The sequence below is a fragment of the Ictalurus punctatus genome, chromosome 23, assembly GCF_001660625.3.
Source record: "Ictalurus punctatus breed USDA103 chromosome 23, Coco_2.0, whole genome shotgun sequence".
NCBI classification, from domain to species: domain Eukaryota; kingdom Metazoa; phylum Chordata; class Actinopteri; order Siluriformes; family Ictaluridae; genus Ictalurus; species Ictalurus punctatus.
This window is the reverse complement of record NC_030438.2, coordinates 19,400,869-19,420,534: the sequence shown is the minus strand read 5'-3', so window position 1 is coordinate 19,420,534 and position 19,666 is coordinate 19,400,869. Positions and strand designations below refer to the sequence as shown.

The following is a 19,666-nucleotide window of genomic DNA, read 5'->3' as shown; positions in this document are numbered from 1 at the left end:
CAAGTCAGAAAGGCAAGGATAGGGAAGATTATAACCTGAAAGAGTTCTTTAAAGGTTCTTTAAAATTTCATTGGATCATCTTTGCGTCCAAAAAAAAAAAAAAGCTGTAATCGGAACGCTTTCCGATAGGGAACCTTTAGAACCCTTAAGGCTTGCACTTCTCAGGGAACCATTAAAGGTTCCATGTAGAACCATGGAACAGAGTATTTACAATTAAGACTTTATTTCAATGCCCAAGGTTGTAACATTTACAGTGAAAACGACCAAAAAACATACATCACGCTAAACTTAAACATCATTAAAGAGGTAAGCAGTCTGAATTTCAGTCGTGTACAAATATTCACATCAATTACTGAACGCTTATGGACATGAAGGAAAGAAAGTGCACACGGATAAACATTATGATGACCGACGCGTAATCCTTATCATACGTCTGACAAAATAACGGTGATAATGTTTTACATCGAGCCACCTTAAATATAAAACTCCGGCTGAGCATTCTACACTTTACTTTATTTCGTTTTGTAAATTTAGCTTTAAATTAGATTAAATAGCTGACTGTAAAACAGTGCGTTATACCGGAACAGCTAAATTACAGTGTAGCAACTTACAATACAAACGTAATAACAATTAAACATTTCATTGCGTAGGAGAAGATTTTTTACTGCGTATTTACAACAATAAACACAAGTAACAAGCACAAATACTGACTGCCACTTTAATACTACTGCGGCTAAATAAAGCAGTCTTTGGTTTATATTACTGCTCTTCCACAGCCGTTAAAAAAAGAAAACAACAACAACAACAACAATAATAATAATAATAATAATAATAATAAAAGAAGAGGAACACAGAATGCAGTGCCCGCCACTAATATTGGCACCGTTGGTAAATATGAGCAAAGAAGGCTGTGAAAAATTGTCTTTATTGTTCACAAAAATACTCTTCTCTAACGGATATCAAACAATCGCAAACGACACAGGTTTATCGAAAAAATGATCTTTGTTAAATGTAGGCGTGCGACAATTATCGGCACCCCTATGAATTCATATGAGAAAAATATATTTGAAGTATATTCCCATTGATATTTTAATATTTTTTTTTAGTACACATGGGTGAGTAGGAACAGGAAATTGTTCGACCATGACTTCCTGTTTCACAGGGGTATAAATATGAGGTAACACATAGGCGAAATTCCCTTAGTCATTCATAGCGATGGGTAAGAGCGAGGAATGTAGCTAAAGTGCGGCAAAAGGTTGTTGAGCGTCACACAATGGGGCGTGTCTATAAGAAAATAGCACAAGCGTTGAAAACGCCCGTTTCCACCATCAGGGCAATAATTAAGAAGTTCCAGTCTACTGGAAATGTTATGAATCGACCTGGAATTGGACGCGTGCCTATATCGTCTCGACGCACTGTGAAGAGGACGGTTCGAGTGGATAAAACATCTCCGAGGATCCCAGCTGGAGAACTGCAGAAGTTACCAGATCCCGGATTTCAGTTCCCTCACCGTGTATTCTCCAACCTCATCAGGCATTACAGGAGAAGAAAGGGTGCCAATAATTGCTGCACACCTATGTTTAACAAATATATTTTTATTGATAAACCTGTGTTGTGTTTGTAATAGTTTGATATCCACGAGAGCAGAGTATTTCTGTGACCGTTCTGAACATAAAATCAAAAGGTTAACCAATAAAGACAATTTTTCACAGCTTTCTTTGCTCATATTTACCAAGGGTGCCAATATTAATGGAGCACGCTGTATAGTAATGTTTTTTTCTTTTCGTTCCGTTTGTGATACGAACACTATAGCCAATCGTTTTAGGTCCGGAATGAATACCGAAACAGCGAAATGTCCAGAAAAACCACACTTTACTTCATCGTGTGTGGATTTAATGGACTTAACAATGCGTTTTACCTCGAATACGTATTTATGCGTACGTCTTTTACTATGTGCAAGCCACGGCTTGTAAAAGCTCTATGATCTTATTCCTTAGAACATTTCATCCAGCATTACAGCCCACTACAGCATAACAATGATGTAAACCTTTCTATATAGACGTCTTCAATGTTGCTTCATTAAATCGAGTCAGTCACAAATGACTGTACATTAGGCTTGTGCGATATAGTGATTGAATCGTCTCTACACGATATTACACTACCCTGACATCCAGTGACGTCTACTCTGATTACATTACATTACCAGACCTGCCAGCTCCGCAATTTAATATCGGAACTGACGCTGCCTGGAAGCCTCGCCCACTTACCCCAACTCCACCATCCAGCCGGGCTTTTGTAACTGCCACTGCCGGTACGCAGTTCCTGACCACACGGTTTATGATATCACAGTACGCCGTCCCATACTCCAACCTGAAATGGTGGAAATACTCGCTTTCCTGACTGTTTTTATCTATCGTATATTAAAAGGAATTTAAAATGGGGGGGGGGGATCGATATCGCACAAGCCTAGTGCACATGGATTAAAACCTGCATAAAAACACATACTAAAACAATCCAAAAAAATATATATATAAAAATAAAATAAACCCTGATTCTTTCATCAAACTTTTAGGAACAAAAAGGTACTTACTGTAACTATGCCTCGTCACGGGGGGTCCTTTAGTCTGTTTCTTTAGAGCTTTCGTTTAAAAGCTTTGAGATTATCCATGCGATAATGAAATCGTTTCTAAAAGTAAACTGTTTTCACATTTACAGATGTGAGATTTATACTAATGGTACCCTTGAGCAGCAAGCAAAAGCAGAGGTGCCAACATTTATGGTTTACCCGCATGCGGTGTTTTTAGACAAGAAAACGACGTTTTTAAACCCTCTGCGCAAACTTTATCTGAACTTTGACCTGACAGCGTAGGCTGCATGTCTACACTGACGAACCAGTAGAACGGTTATAAAAGAAGAGTGGTGGTATTATTTAAAAAAAATATTTTTTCTTTCTTTCATAATGTAGTTTATGATCATTTTCTTTTTTAATATCATTTTTTTTGGTTTTGTTTTGTTCGTATTCGGGCCAGCGAGCTGTTTTGATTATGTCTGTCTGAGTGATAAGAAGCGGATTTCTGTAAAGCTGCTTTGTGGAAACGTTGTTCAAATCCGTTTAATCTACGCAACTGAACTGAACTAAAAAGGGTGAACATTTTTTGACTGATTTTTTTCTGTGAAAAGCCTTCATGCTGATGCATCTACCAAAAATAAAATCATGTATAAATATGTTCCACTGCAGCTGATTATTAATTGCATTAACACATGAGCATGTACTTATTATCATTTTGTAAAAATGGTATAAAACAAACGTGTTTATGCACGCCGATGCACGTTAGGGTTTTGTTTTTTTTTGTGTGTGTGGTAAAATTTGACTGAGCGATGCTAGCACCTCTACAAATGTACATTTCAGTACCTTTTTTTCTGTGAGTGTGTAAAGTTTGAATAAAACCCACCCTATGAACCCTGCATTAGACTTTTCTGTATATCCCTCCTCTATACCGTGTCATTTTATAATTACAGAATTACAGCCGCTGTTTAACATGAGCTATGGCGAGGCGACAGGACACTTGGCTTCTTTGTGATCGACTGTTTTGGTCTTGGGGACTTTGTGACGTCCATCGCAGACCTGATCTTGGTCTTTTCCGACAGCTTTAGGTCTCGGGTGGCCTACGCTGTGGCTGCACGAGCCATTTTATGGACTCCGGGGGAATTTTCATAAGTCTAAAACACACACGTAAACATACACAGTGGATGAGCAGAATTCAATTCGGTAAGAATAATAATAATAATAATAATAATAATAATAATAATAATGTTTGACATCCTTTAGTGCACGTCAAAGCTCCCAAAATGCATCATGGGTGTTCCTTTCGTATTTGATTATAAAATACCAAAATGTCGTACATCGTGGAGATCATTTGTATAAACACTGAGTGAAACCACGGTTCTTCCACGATCCTGCTGAGGCTCCGCCCCTCCGTTTCGTGCGCCCCCCTCGTCATCGTTTGCACCTGCGCTTTGTTATTTACGTCAGTGCAGTCGGTGTGTGTTTATTTATAGTCCCTGATTTCCCTGTGTGCTTGGCAAAGTTCGCAAAAGACTCGTTTTTTCATTGTGCTTGGGAAGGTGAGGGGGCGGGGCCGGGGAACAGTTGTAGTATAAAAGGTGTAAAAGGTGTAATATACAGGACAATAAATATTCATTCCTAATCCGTATCAAGTGAATTATATTTAATGAAAATCTCAACAGGAATGACTAAAGAATTACAACTGTAATTTATGTATTCATTTATTTAATATTTTTAAAATAGATTTCAATTTAAATAGTACACCATTTTACACACACACACTATATATATATATATATATATATATATATATATATATATATATATATATATGCATAAATATGACCTAAAAAGTCCTGAAAGTAAACAAAGAGAACCCAATTAAATAAATAAGACAAAAACATTATACTTGGTCATTTATTCATTGAGGAAAATTATCCAATATTACATATCTGTGAGTGACAAAAGTAGGTGAACCCCTAGGATTAGCAGTTAGGACTACCTCTAGGACTACCAGAAAGCTAGTGGAATAATGTTTAGTTGATGGATGAGACCAAAATAGAACTTGGAGTGTTTGGAGAAAGGAAAGCACTGCATTCCAGCATAATAACCTTATACTATCTGTGAAACATGGTGGTGGTAGTGTCATGGTTTGGGCCAGTTTTGCTGCATTGCTCGCCGTCACTGACAGGGCAATGAATTCTGAATTATATCAGGACATCTATCTGTGATCTGAATCTCAAGAGAAAGTGGGTCATGCAGCAAGACAACGACCCTAAACACACGAGTCGTTCTACCAAAGAACGGTTAAAGAAGAATAAAGGTAATGTTCTGGAGTCAAAGTCCTGACCTTAATCCAGTAGAAATGTCGTGGAAGAACCTGAAGCGAGCAGGTCATGTGAGGAAACCCACCAACACCCCAGAGTCGAAGCCGTTCTGTACTGAGGAACGGGATAGAACTCCTCCGAGCCGACGTGCAGGACCGATCAACACTTACCCCAAACGCTTATCTGAGGTTATTACTGCACAAGAGGGTCACACCACATACTGAAAGCGAAGGTTCACATACTTTTGCCACTCACAGATATGTAATACTGGATCCTCAATAAATAAATGACCAAGAGAGAGAGAGCGCTAATTATATTATAACTGAGTAACTATAATATTATAATATATCATAGTTTTTTATGAGCTCCACATACCATACTGATCACTTTGCAGGTGCATAATTACTGACTATGGTCTGTTCATGGCTGTACAAAATATTGGCACCCCACCACCCCATCCATTACTGCAGCGTTTCTCAACCAGGGGGGAGAGATTGGAAGGGGGGGCGCAAAAAGAACAAAACACAGACAGGGCATCATTTGGGTACTAGGTGTATTTTATCGCTTTTCAATAAAAGAAAGAAAAAAAGAATCTGTATTTTCTTTCTGCTGGGGAGAGGCGGAGCTCAGCCTGCCTTTTACCTAGACCAGTGTTGCCAATTTAGTGACTTTTAAGACCCATTTAGCAACTCTTTTTTTGCAAAAAAAAAAAAAAAAAAAGACGCCCAGCGACAAACCTTAGCAACTTTCCAAATGTCACCAGTTCTGTCCTGCACTCTCCCCTCTCTCTGCGTCTGCTCTGTTCAGTGAGGGGCCGAGAGCCGGAGATTTACCAACGTCATGGATAACGAGACGCGCCCTTCCTCCCAATTTACATCATTCTTATATGAATGTTTTTAGAATACGAGACGAATGACATGCGACATGTTTTTATATTTAAAATAGTCCACGTTATTACAACCTACTTCTCTTGTTCAGAGTAGTCATAGTGTTCAGAAACATATCATATCATTCATGTTCCATACCTGTCCGTTATATAGTTTTATAAAAGTCATCAAGGTGATTTTAAAAAATTGTTAACGTTATGAAAAGTAATTAAAAAAGTATCAAAGCAAAAAGAATCTACCTATCTATCAAAAACAGATTATATATATATATATATATATATATATATATATATATATATATATATATATATATATATATATATATATATATATATATATAGAGAGAGAGAGAGAGAGAGAGAGAGATTTTATATAGAAAGTATAATGGGGGGGGGGTTGGGGCGTGCCACATGATGGGGAGGCTTTAGTTACAAAAGCTCGAGAACCTCTGCATTAATGAAAATGCAAATCCCACTGAAATCATATCTGTTCAGGGGTTATCCCTCTTCTTTGACGCACAGGGTAGAGGGGTGCCAATACATTGTGCAGAGCATCTCATGGGCTACAATTTGTTATACGTACGCCAGCAAAGTGGATCTGATAGAAATTAGTGTGTATAAATCATTAAATCTGTTGTATTATCTGTTTTCACTCCTAAAAAGCCGTGAACAGAGAAGAAAAGAGTGTTTCTGTCGCGTTGAGAAATCTCCCTGGAACAAACCAAAAAAAAACAAATACCGTGACCGTACAGTGTCTCTGACTGTTCCTCTGCCGTGCTGAGATCCGCCTGTAGAGCTGAGTGCAAAAGCTGGAAACATCTGAACTGTACGTGACCTGATCGTGGAACACTCTGACTCGATTTTGGGCCGCACCCATAAGTGAGGTTAGTGTTCTCTCTCTCTCTCTCTCTCTCTCTCTATTTTTCTATTTTTCTACAAATACACAGTGAATAAAGAAGTCCTCTATAAAGGTCAATAGAAGAGAAATGTGTGATAGTGATAAGGAGCTCTGTGTTGTCTATAACAGCAGCTCTGACGGTAGCGCAGCTGCAAACGACAGGTTTATATGAATATTAATGCGCTCGATCTGATACGTTATCGTTTCTATAGCAACAGCTCATTCACAGGGACGTGTACAGCAGATGCTAAAACCTACGTTTAAAATGTGTGTAATCATCGATATGGTGGCGTTTTCTGCAATGTAACTTTTACGGAAGCGTCATCAGGACAGACTTCTGTGTGGATTCTTGGTAACATGACAAACTTTCTTCTTCTGTCTTATTAACTTTTGTGTCATATTAAAAGAGAGTCTGCTGAGAGGACGACTGGTGTGTGTGTGTGTGTGTGTGTGTTGGATTTGTGGTGTGTGGGATGATTGGTGTGTGTGTGTGTGTGGATGATTGGTGTGTGTGTGGACGATTGGTATGTGTGTGTGTGGGATGATTGGTGTGTGTGTGTGTTGGATGATAGGTGTGTGTGTGTGTGTGTGGGATGATTGGTGTGTGTGTTTTGGATGATTAGTGTGTGTGTGTGTGGGATGATTGGTGTGTGTGTGTTGGATGATTAGTGTGTGTGTGTGTGTGTGGGATGATTGGTGTGTGTGTGTTGGATGATTAGTGTGTGTGTGTGTGTGTGTGTGGGATGATTGGTGTGTGTGTTGGATGATTAGTGTGTGTGTGTGTGTGTGGGATGATTGGTGTGTGTGTGGTGAATGATTGGTGTGTGTGTGGTGGACAATTGGTGTGTGTTTATGTGTGTTGGATGACTGGTGTGTGTGTGTGTGTGTGTGTGTGTGTGTGTGGGATGATTGGTGTGTGTGTTGTGGATGATAGGTGTGTGTGTGTGTGTGGGATGATTGGTGTGTGTGTGGGATGATAGGTGTGTGTGTGTGTGGGATGATTGGTGTGTGTGTGGGATGATTGGTGTGTGTGTGTGTGTGTGTGGGATGATTGGTGTGTGTGTGGGATGATTGGTGTGTGTGTGTGTGTGTGGGATGATTGGTGTGTGTGTGTGGGATCATTAGTGTGTGTGTGGTGGATGATAGGTGTGTGTGTGGTGGACGATTGGTGTGTGTGTGTGTGTGTGTGTGTGTGTGGGATCATTAGTGTGTGTGTGGTGGATGATAGGTGTGTGTGTGGTGGATGATAGGTGTGTGTGTGTGTGTGTGTGTGTGTGTGTGTGTGTGGGATCATTAGTGTGTGTGTGGTGGATGATAGGTGTGTGTGTGGTGGACGATTGGTGTGTGTGTTAGATGTTCCGCTCACCCTCATGGCACTGGATATCCAGGGCAGGAAGCGGGACACTCGGGTGTAGACGCCGGGTTTCTTCGCCATGGCGCAGCCCGTCCCCCAGCTGACCACGCCCAGCAGCCTGTAGCGGCTCGTCTTCGACAGACAGTCGGCTGCTACGAAGGGACCACCGCTGTCTCCCTAAAGTAAACATGTAAACAAGGAGTGACTGTAAAACACTATGGCATCGCTCAGGATCTAAATGCGGCATGATGGCTAAATGGCGCCATCTTGTGTCCTGAGAGTGCTCTGGTGATCACTATCAGTTACCTGACAGGAATCGGTTCCTCCTTTCTCATAACCGGCACAGAACATGGTGGTGGTGACCTGGTTGTCGTAGTAATCAGGGGCGTTACAGACAGCATCACTGATTATGGGAATGTGGGCCTCCTGGAGGATGACCGCCTGTGTGCCTGAGAAGGAGAGAAGAAGAAAAAGGGCATAATATCATGGAAAATAAAGGAGAATGTTTTGTTTAGGACGTGAAGATCAGCAGAAATGAAACGCACTGGGGAGAAGGGTTGAGAAACACCAATGAGCCACAGTACGGGTGAAACCATATGCAAAATCCTCGGTATTACTATAGAATCAAGGTACTTACATCTTAAAGGGGCAGCTTGTAATTTTTAGACGGCTCTTAAATTGTCTCTGACCGAAACTGCAACTGCCACTCACTTTTCTTTTCATTTTCCTCATCTCCTATGTTAAAACGACGTATGCCTTGTGAGAGCTGGACTTTTAAGAAATTGTCAGAGCAGCGCAAGACTGTTAAGCTCATTTCTGGGCCAGAAAAATGTCAATATAAATCTAACATGACCGATTTAGCCAGAAACTGGTCGAATATTTAAAGCTCACTAGAGAGGATCACTCAGAGTCCGAACAATGCAGGAATACAGTTATGCATTACAGTTAATATGTAAATGTAGTGTCTCACTGCCTTCGCTTAGCAACTTAAAGGAGCGGTTCGTCAGTTTTAAGGCCTCTAAAACGGCCTGTGGGGCAAACTGCGACGGCTACTTCAAATTTTTTGAGAATTGATTCACGAGAACTACTCGTGAATCGAGTTTTAAGGAAAAAACAAACAAACAAACAAACAAACAAACAAAAAAGGGGGCGGGGCTAATTTCTGGGCAAGAAAATCTGTCAACAGAAACCTAAAAATTGTGGATTTTTTATTTTCTTAAAAAGCTGAACTAAACTTCTTTTTTAAAGCACATTTTGTTGTTGACTGACCGTAATACTCGACGTTTCCCCAGCCTGTCACCGTGCCAACCTGACCATCAATCAGCCGCTGACCGTAGGTGGGCAAACACACGGGCTGGATGTAGTCTATGGCAAGCAGGAGAGATAAAGTGTATGAAGATATGGAGTGAAATACACCAATAAAGTGTCCACTTAATAACATTTTAATTGAAGGTCAAGTAATAAGCAGTTCACTAATCGGAACTTAACGATTAATTATCGAGCAATTCATAAATAATTATCCTTTCAAATACATTTTATATAACGTAGTACCATTTAGATATTTAGATACTTTAAAACTACAGTAAAAGGTTTACAAAAAAACAAAAAAAACAAATAGAAAATCTTTGGAAATATTTGCAAATCTAATCTAGGGCGCAGGCTTGGCTAGTTACAGCGTCCTCCGATAATATTGGCACCCTTGGTAAATATGAGCAAAGAAGGCTGTGAAAATTCGTCTTTATTGTTTAACGTTTTGATCCTTTGTTTAAAAAATTCATAAAAATACTCAAACAATCGCAAACACAACACCGATCTATCAACAACAAAAAAAAATCTTTGTTAAATATAGGTTTGCAACAATTATCGGCACCCCTATGAATTTTTACGGAGGGTGCCGATATTAGTGGAGGGCAGTGTAGTTGGCTGATTCTAGCTAGGATTAAGTACATTTAATAATTTCTCTGTGAAATAAGCCTAGCATAACCTTGTTAACGATTGTCTTTTATAGAAGACCGAGGTCCGCTGAATAAGAGTTCAGTACTGTGTGACACACACGTGGAAAAGACTCCGTTCGTGTTAGACGGGAACTGATCGAGGATCTGTGGTTTCACTCGGCTGCACTAATTAGGTTGACGTCTTGGTGGAGGAGCTCAGTAGTGAAATCTGAGGTTCAGGTGGAACAAACGTCTGCATTCACAGTGGTTCACCAGCTCCAGACAGATTCACCGACAAACCGAGATGCCCGATAAAACGAAGGCCTTGATCGATATTCCCTTTGCAGACATGCCCTCGCCAATCGGGTTCTGCGTTATACGACACAGTTTTCAGGAGCTCCGAGCTCAGATACGGTGCTCTACCGAACCCTAAAAAACATCCAGCTTGGAGCAGGTGTACGTTTATGTGCCATTATTCTGCAATTCCGCTATGAATTTACACCGGGTCCCGAGTATTCGAGTACAAGAGCGTGAAACCGCCTCGTCGTTTCACCTAAAATGTACCGCGGCGAACATTTTACAAATTCCAGACTTTTTCTGATAGTATTGTCTTTTGTTCAGGCCTCGGAGATCTGCAGAAAACAGGGCAGCTTTGTTCTCCGCACTTCCTGGCAATCTGAAACCGGAGGGAGGAACTACAGCCTACGACACTGCAGCGTTTCCTCAGAATCAAACGCAGCCTTGTAGTCACCGTGAAACTCCGCAAACACAAAAACGCTAAATATAAAGAGAACGAAAGTAAGAAGACCCGTGTGCGTGTTCTGCACATAAACATTTCCTCATTTTCTAATAAACGAGGAAATAACCGTGCATATAATAATAACAACGCGACTGATTGTATATTTTTAAAGTTTATATATTTAACTTATAGTCGTTTTTTATATGTATCTGATCGGCAAACGCCTTCATGAGCGCTGACACTGGAGACTCCTTCTGTAAATCTCCTTAAACTTCCCCATATTGACGCTTATGCCCATTTTTTAATCAGTTTACATCCCCGTGAATGAGCTGTTACTATAGAAACAATAACGTAGTAGAACGAGCGCATAAATATTAATATAAACCTTTTTAGATTATTTGCAGCTGCGCTACTGTCAGAGCTGCAAACACTGAAACAGAAAATTAACCAGCACCTTCTCTTCTGACCAATCACAATCCAGAATTTGACATCTCTGTGGTATAACTAGCAATATCACACACACACACACACACACACACACACACACATACATACATACACATATTTATATATATATATATAAAACACCCTTGTGATGCAGTACAGATGTGATGTGTGCGCTTTATGACTTGAGTTACGACTCACCAGTGAACTGCAGAGGCTTGGTGAGAGAAAGCACGGCGATATCACGGCTGTTGTCGTCGATGTTAGCGTCGACGAAGGGCAGGTAACTGCTGTGATAAACCACCGTCTTCACCTCGGCGGTCACCACGTTCTTATGGATGGGCGTGTTGTAGATGGAACCCATCAGAACCCTCCACCTCGACACGTGACGGTATCTCCTGGTTACACGCAAACGCAAATTATTAGTGGGCTTCAAAAAACAAACAAACCACAGGCCACAGAAACCCCAAACAGCACGATGACATCGTTCTCTCGGGAAATCATTCATTCGCTCTAAGAAAAAGAAAAAAAACCCCCCATATATATATATATATATCTCTGGAAAACAACGTTAGTTATTATCTCATGATAATGCCAACTAGAGTTAACAAGAAGACAGCAAACTTTCTATCACGGGAAATAAAATATATCACACCATACAGTAGCACTGGTGCGTTCTGGATTCTGATTGGTCGGCTCTGACGGTAGTGCAGCTGCAAATCACAGGTTTATATTAACAATGATAAAGATAGTACGTTGTCGTTTCTATAGTAACGGCTCATTCAACAAAATGCGCCACGTAAACAGATAAAAAGTGTTTATTTAACGTTTATAAACGGTTTGTGAAAGCTGTACGTTTTCAGGACAGGGGAGTTTACGGTTTCTCGGGAACACGCCGAGCTGTGGGGTTTTTTTTTGTTTTGTTTTGTTTCGTTTTGTTAACTTGAAGAGAGAGAATACAGAGAGGGCCGGTGAGGGAAGGACTGTTTATAGCTGCTATAACGTAAGTGAGAACAGGAACTAACTGCACGACGTTAAACGTAACTATAAACGGATAAAATGTGCATTATTTAATTAATAAAACATTGTAATGGTTGATGAATTGCTGTGGTATAAGAGGAAAAAACACCGGGGATATGCCGTTATAGGAAAATAATCAATTCAGGGTCGTAATAGTAACTCCACGTTGGTGATTATTTTACTCTAACAGCACAACACATAGGGGCTTATTCCTTATTGAGTCTATGATGGTTTAAAGTGTGTGTGTGTGTGTGTGTGTGTGTCTCACTCAGGGAAGCAGTGTGCAGCACTGACAATCCAACGGTCCGATATGATGGATCCTCCACACTGGTGAACTCCGTCATACTGCAGACTGACCTGCCACGGCCACGAGCCCTGTCGCGTATCCACACCTCCCACGATCCGCTCCTCAGGAAGCATACGCCGGCCGCAATCTACACACCGACACGGCAAAACCCCGAGACGCTCACTTACGGTGTCCAAAGTGTGCGTTTTTATACCCTATATATGTGATGTTAGACCATATTCTCTGTATAGTGTACATAATGGGATCGTACCTTGACAAAGCACTTGAACAATCTGTCCTTTTTCGCAGTGACTGAAACACACACAGGTCGTCATTCCAAACTGATTCTTCTAAATGATTCGAATCATTTCGGTTCAGTACAACGAAATGATTTGAATCTTTCACTCGGCGATTCATTCGGGAGAAGGGATTCGTTTGGTCTTTTGTTTTTCATTTTGATGAATACCAGGATGCGTATCGTGATATTTAGATCTGCTAAGAAACTTCCGGCAAAACAATCGTGTCTCGCTAAATAAATAAATAAATAAATAAATAAATAAAAATGAAAAACCAATGAGCTTTGAATGAAAATTGCATTTAGTGTCTTAAAAAAAAAACAACCCTGAATTATTTAATACTGTAAACAAAGAAGGAATTTTTTTTAACCTGTCAAAACGGTTCAGCATTAATAAAAAAATAGTGAAGTTTAAGGATACTTTCATTTAACAGTTAAAAAATTTTAAAGACCGAATAAACATGTTAAAATGTTAATCTGTAACAATTCTATGCAAAATGAGAAAATATCAAATAAAGATAATGCAATAAAATAAGATGACTCAGAACATGTGCGATAACTCATCAAACTGTATCGTGGTGGAACTGATCACGATATCGATATCACGGTCACATCGCCCAGCCCTGGTGCAGCCTCACCACGGATACAGCGCTGTCCCGATCTTCTTGCCGTAGGTTAACTCGCTCTCTTTGACGCAGAAGAACTCGTGGCCGCTGCTGCTGCTGTCAGGAGCACACGTGACGGAGAAATTTATTGCCCTGAAAAAGAAAAAAAAAAACAACAACCCAGAGATGATTTTTTTGTCCATTTTCTGCTACGTCGTTCTTCCTCTCTATTTGCTCCAGTAATGTTTTCTCCTCCGGTCACCTGACGAAGCCCATCTCTTCGCAGCTGATGGCGGCGAGCAGCTGATTGGCGCCGGACGAGCAGACGTGTCTCCACCGCCGCTGGGCGGAGTCAAACACCCGTAGTCTCTGGTCCGCAACGCTCACCTGCACTGTAGCGACAGAGGAACGAACGTACGGAATATCAGACATGCTTATAACTTCTATACCTTCGGGAATAAAATGTCCTTCTGATATTATCTTACCGTCATATAAACCTGTGTCTTCCGCGGTCTTTATGTATGTAGCTGTAAAACAAACACACAGCCGGGGTCTTGTTCGTTATGGAATATGTGAGCATTAAGGCTGAGCAATCTGACACGATACGATATAGATAATATGACGACAATGATATCGTATATCACGTGATATAATAACGTACTGATACGCTTTTAAAATGTTCTTATTACTTTATTTATTACTAGCTCTAATGACTACTGCTGTACCAATTTCTCCTTTTATTTTTTTCATAAACGATGGACGAAACTCTCTGAATTAATACTTAATGTATATACTGTCCTTTCTTGGTGATTTACCTCAAAATGACATCTCATGGTACGTATTACAGTGTTTATTTCGCGTTAAACGCACCCTTTCTTTCTTTCCTGCGCTGCTCCTTGTCTGATTTTTTTTCTTTCCCATGGTAATTTGTTATGTATATAAAATCGTCGATATGGTGTTTATTTAACGCGTCTGGAAGGAGTCTCCAGTGTCAGCGCTGTGTTCTGGTTTTTCTTTGGCAAATGTCTGAGGTATATGAGGACTTCAGGATGTGATGTTATAGTAAAAACCTGGGTGGGAACAGTAACTCCGTGTCTTGTTATTGTACTATAACAGAGATCGCAGCAGCAGGACTCACCCAGGGCCCAGATTGCGGCTCCCAGACCCGCCAGGACCACGGCGGTCACACCCACAGCGACAGCGGCTCGCCACCGGCTACACAGGGCCATCCCTGGTGCTCCTGTCCGACACAACACAAGAGCCACGTTCAGGATGATCCAAACACACAGAAAACATCCGAGATCTCACTGGAGCGTCCTTTCTGTCCTGTATAATGTTATATGATCGTAATATTGTAACATGACTCGTTGTTCTTAGTCACTGTATCGCTCTATAATATTATACATGAGAGACTATTTTGTCGAAGAGCGAGACAAAACGAAACACGGCGACTGGCGTGTATAAAGATGAGAGAAGAATGAGATCAATAGTCCAAAGTCAGCACGTCCATGGACACAAAGTAAACTGGGGATTTAATACCAGTGCCATAACCTACTCCCCACACACACACACACACACACACACACACACTCACACACAGTGAGTGTCACACTGTCCCAAGACTGGATTCGTCAGATCTGGCCATGAGCCGGTGATCTGTTACATAAAGCACCACGTGCAATAAGCATGCCAAAAACTTTATTACAATTCCACATAAATCCTCACGCAGTAGCTCACTGCGAGCTTCACGCCGCACTAGTACTGACATACACACTGTTTATTTTTATATCTTTTGTCTTAAAGGCTTATTTTGATGCCTTCTCTATTACCGTGTCCGTAGATATTACGATTTCGACATTTTTCCACGAAGTTAAGAAGTACCACAGCTAATAGATCACGTTTTTTGGATACGCTTGTGAGATACGGATTTTTAACCTGCTCACGTGCTACCATTTTAAAACATCACAGTAAAGGATTCAATCGTCCTGAACTGGAAAAAGCAAACGAGTAATTCCACCATTTCAGGTGTGAGGGGAGTTGGGGACGGGGTCATGAAATTAGCAGCAATTAGCATTATGGGTTGTCTAATGTCAACATGGCTGCTACTCAAACACGTCTGAGCTCTGACCGAGTGGGACCGTCTTCTGAAAATTTCCTGTCGCGTCCCTCGTAAATATCGTTAACTGATGTTAACTTTACACGTGTCTGATGTTTGACTTCAGGGAACTCAAAACATTCTCTAGTTTCCATGCCGCGAAAGCCACAAGCGCATGTGAGATGGTGGAAGGGGGCGGGGCTTCCTGGGGGTTCAGTCAGTTCGAATCGGTGAGTTCGAATCACCTGCGCGACCGTCACTGATTGCGTTTACATGCACATCGATATTCTGATATTACTCAGAATCTGGCAGTGTTATAATTAGTCTTTAGTCACGTAAACACTGCGATCCGATTGGCCGATTCAGATTAACGCAATATTCTGGTTCAGACCCCTGGAATGTGCCTGTTTTAATCAGAAATCTGTTGCATGTAAACACCTTGTTAAGAAAATCCACTGAAACCATTTCTATCCAACACGATGGCACCCAGCTGGAGACCCAATGGTATGACGGGACCGCCAAATAATCAGAATACGTGGCAGTGGATATCATGGCAGTGTGAGAGAGGATGCTGAACCCCATCACGGAGGATGCTCTGGGATTTTGAGAGAGTTCTTCGAGATCTCATAGCTGATTACTTATAAACCCTCACCACAGCGTAATTAAGAGCGTTTTAAAGGAACCATTTCTTACTTTCCCAACGGTACCCAGACCACAATATGGCGAATAGAGCATTTCACGTGTTCCTGTTTCATAACAGCACTATCTGAATGAGAGGTCTTCCAGTAATCACAGCACGGCCTTGGAGAAATCAGTATCGAAGGAAACGGCATGCTTGTCATTTTATATTTTCTCACACAAACATGAAACCGTGACCAGAAGTGCTGTTCCTTTTTATATCGCGGCATTTTAACACGATGAAAAAATAAATAAAATCACGTCTTCACGTCATAACGGTATATTCTTTCCGGACATGTAAAGCACATGGAACAAGGAACACCCTTGATGTAAAGTGAAGGGTGTGCAAACTTTTGAATTCAGCTGTATACACAGTAATAGTTTATATATTTAACTGGTATTACATTTCCTTTAAATGAAAGCTCGATCCATGCTGTTTTCCCCTGAGATTTAAATAAAGGAAATGAAACAACATTTCTTGGCCTGTCCCGGCCGTGCTGAATCCGAAGCCCGGCAGCGGCCCGGTCTGACCCATTTCACCCACGGAACAAGCAGCACTTTTGTGTCGCACCTGAAAAAGTCCTGATGCTGTGATCTGGCTCTGCGCACGGCTCCCGGTTTCCCACTTCAGACTTCCACACCTGGCTGCTTTTTAAATTAAAGGCAAACTCTGACTCGGAAGCTGAATATGCAGTACAGTATCTCATACCTTTTAATGAACCGTGTCTGCCATGAGTGAAGTTCTGAGTATGGTAGAATGGATGGAAAAAAAATCAACTGCATATATGTACTGTCGATTCTCTCGCGTGATCACGAGACGTCATAAACCGAGACGATCACAGAACAAACTAAATATCTTTTCAATTGCATTCGAGCGTATTTGACTCATTAAGAGATTTGATCAATAAATGAAACGAAGCAAAAAGATTCAACAAGGACTGATTCAAGGATTCATTTGTAATGAATCAAATCAAACTGAATCGTTGTTTCCGAATCATTTTTTTTTTGTATTTAATGATTTATTTTTTCCAGTCGTTGATATTCGGACATAAACATCTGCCATCTTTACCTCAGTGTCACACAGTGATTCACCGAGCAATTCCATAACACCTTTCTATAGTCAGTATATACTGTATACTTACTACAGCACATAGGGTATATTATAATTGCATTGTAAGCCCTTCGTAAAGCACTATTTTCCCAATAGAACACAGAAATTGCGACATAATGCCTGATAGTACTAATAAGTTTTAAACTGTTTCACTCTTTACATTCTTTTCCTTATTATTTGCCTTCCGCTTTCTTTCTTTCTTTTTTTTTAAACATTTTACCATGTTTTATCGATTTATGTATCTCAGGTAATTTTTTCGTATTGTTTAATTTCTCGCTACAGAAATAAAATGTAAACTGAATCGAATAGAATCCAATGTAATCTAATAACATTGTGGGACCCTGCAGAACTGATTCGAATCAAACTGAACTGAGCCGAATCAAATCCACGCTGTGACTCCCTAAATCGAATCGAATCGATCCAAAACCGAATCAAATACGAAACGAACGGAATCGAACTACATTGTGACACCCTGAATTGAATCAAATCAAATTCAACTATATTGAATCAAACTGAATCAAATCGAATCAAATCGTGGAACCTGGAATCAAACTGAATCGAATCAAAGTGAATCAAATCGAACTGAATCCAACAGAACGTGGCACGCTGATTCGAAAGCGAATCGCCTCAAGTTGAATCAAATCAAATCAAGCTGAACTGTGACATCTGTAGAGATTCGCTCTCTACTATTTAGAAGCGTTCAGTCTGGTGTACACAATACTGCATGTGTCTGAGTCCTCAGTGAGTCACGGATGTGTCATGAGTGCTGACGGCGCTCCATTTCCAGTTGAATGGCTTAATGTTATTATGTGGAGGAGTCCACTCGTTCCATGGTCTCTACGCAAGCTCACAGACACGTGGCATTTGTATTATAAATACCCATTATTTCTAACAGAACGATTACACACTTCTCAGCACCAGCGCTAACTCAGTCACGGCGTAACCCTCGATCATGATGCCGGCGACGCAGGAGGTTGTTAAGTGTACAGTGTGTGTGTGCGATGTACGCTGTGCTGTACTCGGCAGATTATAGCGGATGATATGGGCACACCTTTGAGGTCAGGTTTCAGTTCAGAAGGCAGAGATAATAAACTTGTCTTGTAGTAACAGTTTTGTCATTCATCGCTGCGTTTCTCTGAGGTGAGTCCGCTCTGATTGAATGAAACGCGCACTGGTAGCGCCACACGTAGATGCTCTTACAGCCTTTGATTTACCGGCTATAAGCATATAATTGACATCTGGCTGGATACTGAGTTTACAGGATATTTATAAAACGCTTCCTGTCTAGGTATAATATGTACTGATCCTCTTGAGTCTTCTGTATTTTGTAAAAAATATTCACGTGATAATTGAGTCCGTGCACGTCTGTTCTAATACGCTATGGTTTCTATAGCAACTGCTCATCCAGAGGGACTTGTACTGCGGATGCATCATATAAACAAATTAAAACCGCGTGTAACTTTTTAAAAAATGACTGAACGTTTATGGAAGGAGTCTCCAGTGTCAGCGCCGTGTAACGGCCAGAGGTAAAGCCGTAACTCGAACTTTTCCGACATCTTCAGGACGCACGCGTTCACGCTTCTTCTTTGTAACGTGACCAACGGTGTTTATTTGTCTTTTTAACTTCTCGAGACAGAGAGAATAAAGAGAACCTGGCGACGGAAGGGGCGTTTATAGCTGCTATAACGCGAGTGACGACGGGAACGAACTCGATATTCGCTGCTGGTACGTACGCCGGTTAATTCCGACGTCGATTATACGTCCGGTTTGGTTTACTTATTACTGAAGTGTTAGTTAAATAGCGCCGTATTAACACTGAGGTCTGTGTTGTTAAATAACGACAGTTAAGAGAACTTGAATGCAAATCATGTGATGAATCATGTTTATACAAATGTCTCGTGTGAGTGCGAGCTGTTTAGGATCTTAGCTGTATATTTAAATCGGGATATTTTTTTTATTTTCCACATACAAAGTTTTTCCTCTCGTTTTACTGCGTCATCATAAGGTGAGGAACGCCGTTCTGCAAAATTAACGCTGACGAATGTGATCTCAGACAGACCCGTATGTCTTGGCACTCTGTCAGTGGATAAACAACACAACACAGAGGCCATACTAGAAAAAGCCCCCCCACACACACTCACACACACACTCACACTTCATGATGGATGGATATTATCGATATTTCTGTAGAGCAACACATACACATTTTTCTCTCTAAGTGCCTTAAATACATTCACAGGAATGTTTTATCCTCTCAGTGGACAGTAGGAACAGGTCTGCTCCGTAAGTGCACACGGAAACGTACGGAAATACCCGCACCTAATGTTGAGAACACTCTTATAAACTGTTCTAGAACCAGCCCTGTAAACGCAAGTCTTGTGAAATCTTTCATATCGGAACGCGATTAGTTAAAAGAAAAGCCAGGAGA

General features: G+C 40.8%; 2 protein-coding genes across 2 annotated transcripts in view; one reads left to right on the top strand and one right to left on the bottom strand.

Annotated features, from left to right (window-relative positions):
- Positions 1-206: 206 nt before the first annotated feature.
- hpn (hepsin) overlaps positions 207-19,666 on the bottom strand; it is a 22,301-nt gene continuing 2,841 nt past the window's right edge. The window contains exons 3-13 of the mRNA XM_053674865.1: positions 14,493-14,594; positions 13,840-13,881; positions 13,617-13,746; positions 13,388-13,507; positions 12,726-12,766; positions 12,437-12,602; positions 11,350-11,546; positions 9,301-9,396; positions 8,338-8,480; positions 8,044-8,208; positions 207-3,720 (exon numbers count right to left, since the gene is read on the bottom strand). Coding sequence (XP_053530840.1) covers positions 3,667-3,720; positions 8,044-8,208; positions 8,338-8,480; positions 9,301-9,396; positions 11,350-11,546; positions 12,437-12,602; positions 12,726-12,766; positions 13,388-13,507; positions 13,617-13,746; positions 13,840-13,881; positions 14,493-14,594 — 1,256 coding nt within the window. The 3' untranslated portion in view covers positions 207-3,666. The remainder of the gene's footprint in view (positions 3,721-8,043; positions 8,209-8,337; positions 8,481-9,300; positions 9,397-11,349; positions 11,547-12,436; positions 12,603-12,725; positions 12,767-13,387; positions 13,508-13,616; positions 13,747-13,839; positions 13,882-14,492; positions 14,595-19,666) is intronic.
- LOC108256297 (sialoadhesin) overlaps positions 12,529-19,666 on the top strand; it is a 14,631-nt gene continuing 7,493 nt past the window's right edge. The window contains exons 1-2 of the mRNA XM_017452982.3: positions 12,529-12,654; positions 14,471-18,378. The gene's annotated coding sequence lies outside the window, so the exon portion shown is untranslated. The remainder of the gene's footprint in view (positions 12,655-14,470; positions 18,379-19,666) is intronic.